This window comes from Sinocyclocheilus anshuiensis, unplaced genomic scaffold, assembly GCF_001515605.1.
Source record: "Sinocyclocheilus anshuiensis isolate Anshui unplaced genomic scaffold, SAMN03320099.WGS_v1.1 scaffold3089, whole genome shotgun sequence".
In the NCBI taxonomy this organism is placed as follows: domain Eukaryota; kingdom Metazoa; phylum Chordata; class Actinopteri; order Cypriniformes; family Cyprinidae; genus Sinocyclocheilus; species Sinocyclocheilus anshuiensis.
The window spans coordinates 46196-49217 of NW_015555948.1; the positions used below are offsets into that span (position 1 = coordinate 46196).

The window sequence follows — 3022 nt, forward strand, 5'->3', positions numbered from 1 at the left end:
GTGTGCAGACCGATCGGTGTATGACATCAAAATACCTCGATAGCATTTTGAAAGCATAAGGAACCGTCTGTATGGTATTTTGATGTCATACACCGATCGGTCTGCACACACAAACAAAGCCAAAACCTAGATATTTTAGGCAATTTAGAAATCCTGGCCAGGACGCGTCCTGGGAAAATGGCACGTATGGTCACCCTACTGTAGTACATTTATTCAGACGGATTGTTTTGTGCACTGTTCAATCCTGACCAAACCAGCTCCAGTAGAAGGAGCTCTTCGTTTAGCGATAAACTCCTATCAATTTCACGTCTGCCTTCCACCATGTCGCTCCGCACAGTCACACACAGAAATGTCAACAACTAGACTTTATCGTTATTATCGCGGGAAGACTAGTTCTTATCGTGGAGAGTTATTACCGGTATATCACAAACGATCAGACATCGCCCATCCCTACAACACTTGCTGACAAAGCAGGAGTGTTCACCCTTCTCTCTTTTGTTTTCTAGTAAAACACCACAATAATCTATTTTATTTACTTTGAAAGATCTTTTTTACTTCATAATGATGATTTTTAAAAATGCTCCACATCCACTAACCGAATGCTAAATAGATGTGTATACTTTACCAAGGCGCATGGAGTAAAACTGAATTTTACTCTTTTATCAACATAAATAAAGCTGAATATTGGAGCACATTCCACAAGAAAATACTATTTCAGTATTTCTACTTCAAAATTGCATGTTTAACTCAATGAACTGCGGACTAAAAACAGTTCATGCACCTATTTTGAAGTTATTTTTCACACTGTTGAACAATTTAACCTTAACCAAATAGTGTAATGGTGAAGTTGACTAGCTGACTGCGGTGGCTGGTCACCCTTATCCCTTTCCTAAAACACTTTAGCTGTCGCCCCATTGAACACAGATGTGAAAGTGCACCATCCAAACTTAAATTGGTATAATTCATGAACGGAAACATTTCGTAATATGATTTTGATGTACCATTTCCATCATAATGCAATGTCTGATTTTAAAAAGGTTTTCAAAAGATGAATTTTTAGATTTTAAGCTTTCAATTGATATATAATTTATGATGATTTCTAAAGCGTGATTAAAGGAACGAAGAAAGACTTTTTGTGACAGGTCAGAACTCCTGTTATGATGTAGATTTGGTAAAATATATAGGAGTCTTATATAATGACATACAGTTTGTCATGATTAGACTAGGATTTATTTGTAATATAGTGAAGTAATTTTTTATCCTCTTTATCTTTTACATGCACATGGGGGGAAAAGATTGTTGTGGGAAATTTTGCGTCAGACATTTCTATTAGAGTTCAAGAGAAACGGCTAGTAATATTGAATTAAAAGGGAAATTCTGAAGTTTTTCAACAGTGTGAACTTTTTTTTTATGTGGGAAAATAGTGTATAAACTACTTGAAAGAAATTGTTTATAAATCACACAAATTACAATCAGCAAGTAGCACATTGAATTAAACATGAAATTTTGAAGTAAAAAAAAAAGTCTAAAATTGTATTTTCTTGGAAAACACCACACTAATCTACTTTATTTACTTTGAAAAATCTTTTTTTTTACAGCATAATAATGTTTTTTTAGGAGTGCACCACATCAACTAACCCAATGCTAACTGGATGTGAATACTCTACCTTACATATTTAAAATGCAATTTTACTCTTTTGTCAGCATTCAAACTTTAAAAACCTAGAGTTGTAAATAAAACTGAACACTGGAGCACATCTCACGAGTAAACACTATTTCAGTATTTCTACTGAATGTTTAATTTAATGCATTACTTGCCATATCTTTGTAATTCCTGAAATTTACTATGAATTGCTGACTAAAAAGAGTTTAGACAGTAATTTTTATTTTTTCCACACAGTTGAACCATTTAAAATGAGCCAGCCAGTGTTTGTTTAACTCAGTGTGTGAACTGTAATGGTGAAGTTGACTAGCTGACTGAACAGTGTTTTCTCCGTGTCCTGAGTGATGGACAGACTCTCTGATGTGAGAAATGTTTACAATCACAGCACGTAACACAAATGTTTTTACAGATTTCACGTCCTCACCATCCTCGGTCCTCTCACAGTCCCTCGCCACGTGGCCTGGCTCTCCACAGCGATAGCAGAACAGATCTAGCGTGAGCAGAGACACACATTATTCAGCCGATCCGCTCAGCAGACGCCTGCTTTAACAGCGCAGCGAGCGGCTCGTACCTTTCCCTCGGCCACGACCCTTTCCACGGCCGCGGCCTGCGTTTGGGCAGTTCTTGATCCAGTGGCCCGTGCGGCCGCAACCGAAGCACTCGCTGCTGCTCATAGCCTCCGACTGAGAGAGAGAACATTACACTTCATGCAAATAAACCGCTGTATGCTTTGAATGAAGCTGCAGTCTTGACACCAGAGTTATGTCAGATATTCAACGAACACAAACCCAGGAGGTGGTGCTCAAAAATAAAAGAAACTTCCAAGTCAAGTCATTAAAGGAACCAGCACACAACTAGCCGAGCACATTTTGCTCAACAGTTGTAGACCAGCTGATTTATTTATGCATTCACTTTTTAACGCCACGCCAGCATCACGGCTGTTTTCATGGCAATCTCAAAACAGATTACACAAGGTACACACTTAACAAAACGCTATAAAAGTCATTTCAGATCTACACTAGCCAGAAACTCTAAAATACATTCAGCTGATACATTTTTAAACAAATCGGTTAAACACACCTCTGAATGAAAACAGTGTCTATTTACATTAAAAACAGCTTCATAGTCATTTTGGTTTGGCAAGTAAGACATGATGGTGGTTCTTCACCTTTTAATAAATATCCATGTGTACTGTAAGTCTTGTATGACCTACACACTGTACAAAACTACTTTGTGAAGCAGTTGATAAACCAGTTTAAGTGCATATGATTAGCATTTGCTTTAAATGACACTTAAATTAATTTGCATTGATAAAAAATAAAAGTTTTTGCAGTTTTCAATAAAATGCCATTTCCAAAA

At 36.9% G+C, this 3022-nt stretch overlaps 1 protein-coding gene across 1 annotated transcript in view; it reads right to left on the reverse strand.

Moving 5' to 3' along the window:
* Positions 1 to 2647, reverse strand: part of LOC107675970 (cellular nucleic acid-binding protein-like) — a 7241-nt gene extending 4594 nt beyond the window's left edge. The window contains exons 1-2 of the mRNA XM_016470473.1: positions 2235 to 2647; positions 2088 to 2153 (exon numbers count right to left, since the gene is read on the reverse strand). Of these exons, the coding sequence (XP_016325959.1) occupies positions 2088 to 2153; positions 2235 to 2337 (169 nt within the window). The 5' untranslated portion in view covers positions 2338 to 2647. The remainder of the gene's footprint in view (positions 1 to 2087; positions 2154 to 2234) is intronic.
* Positions 2648 to 3022: the final 375 nt, after the last annotated feature.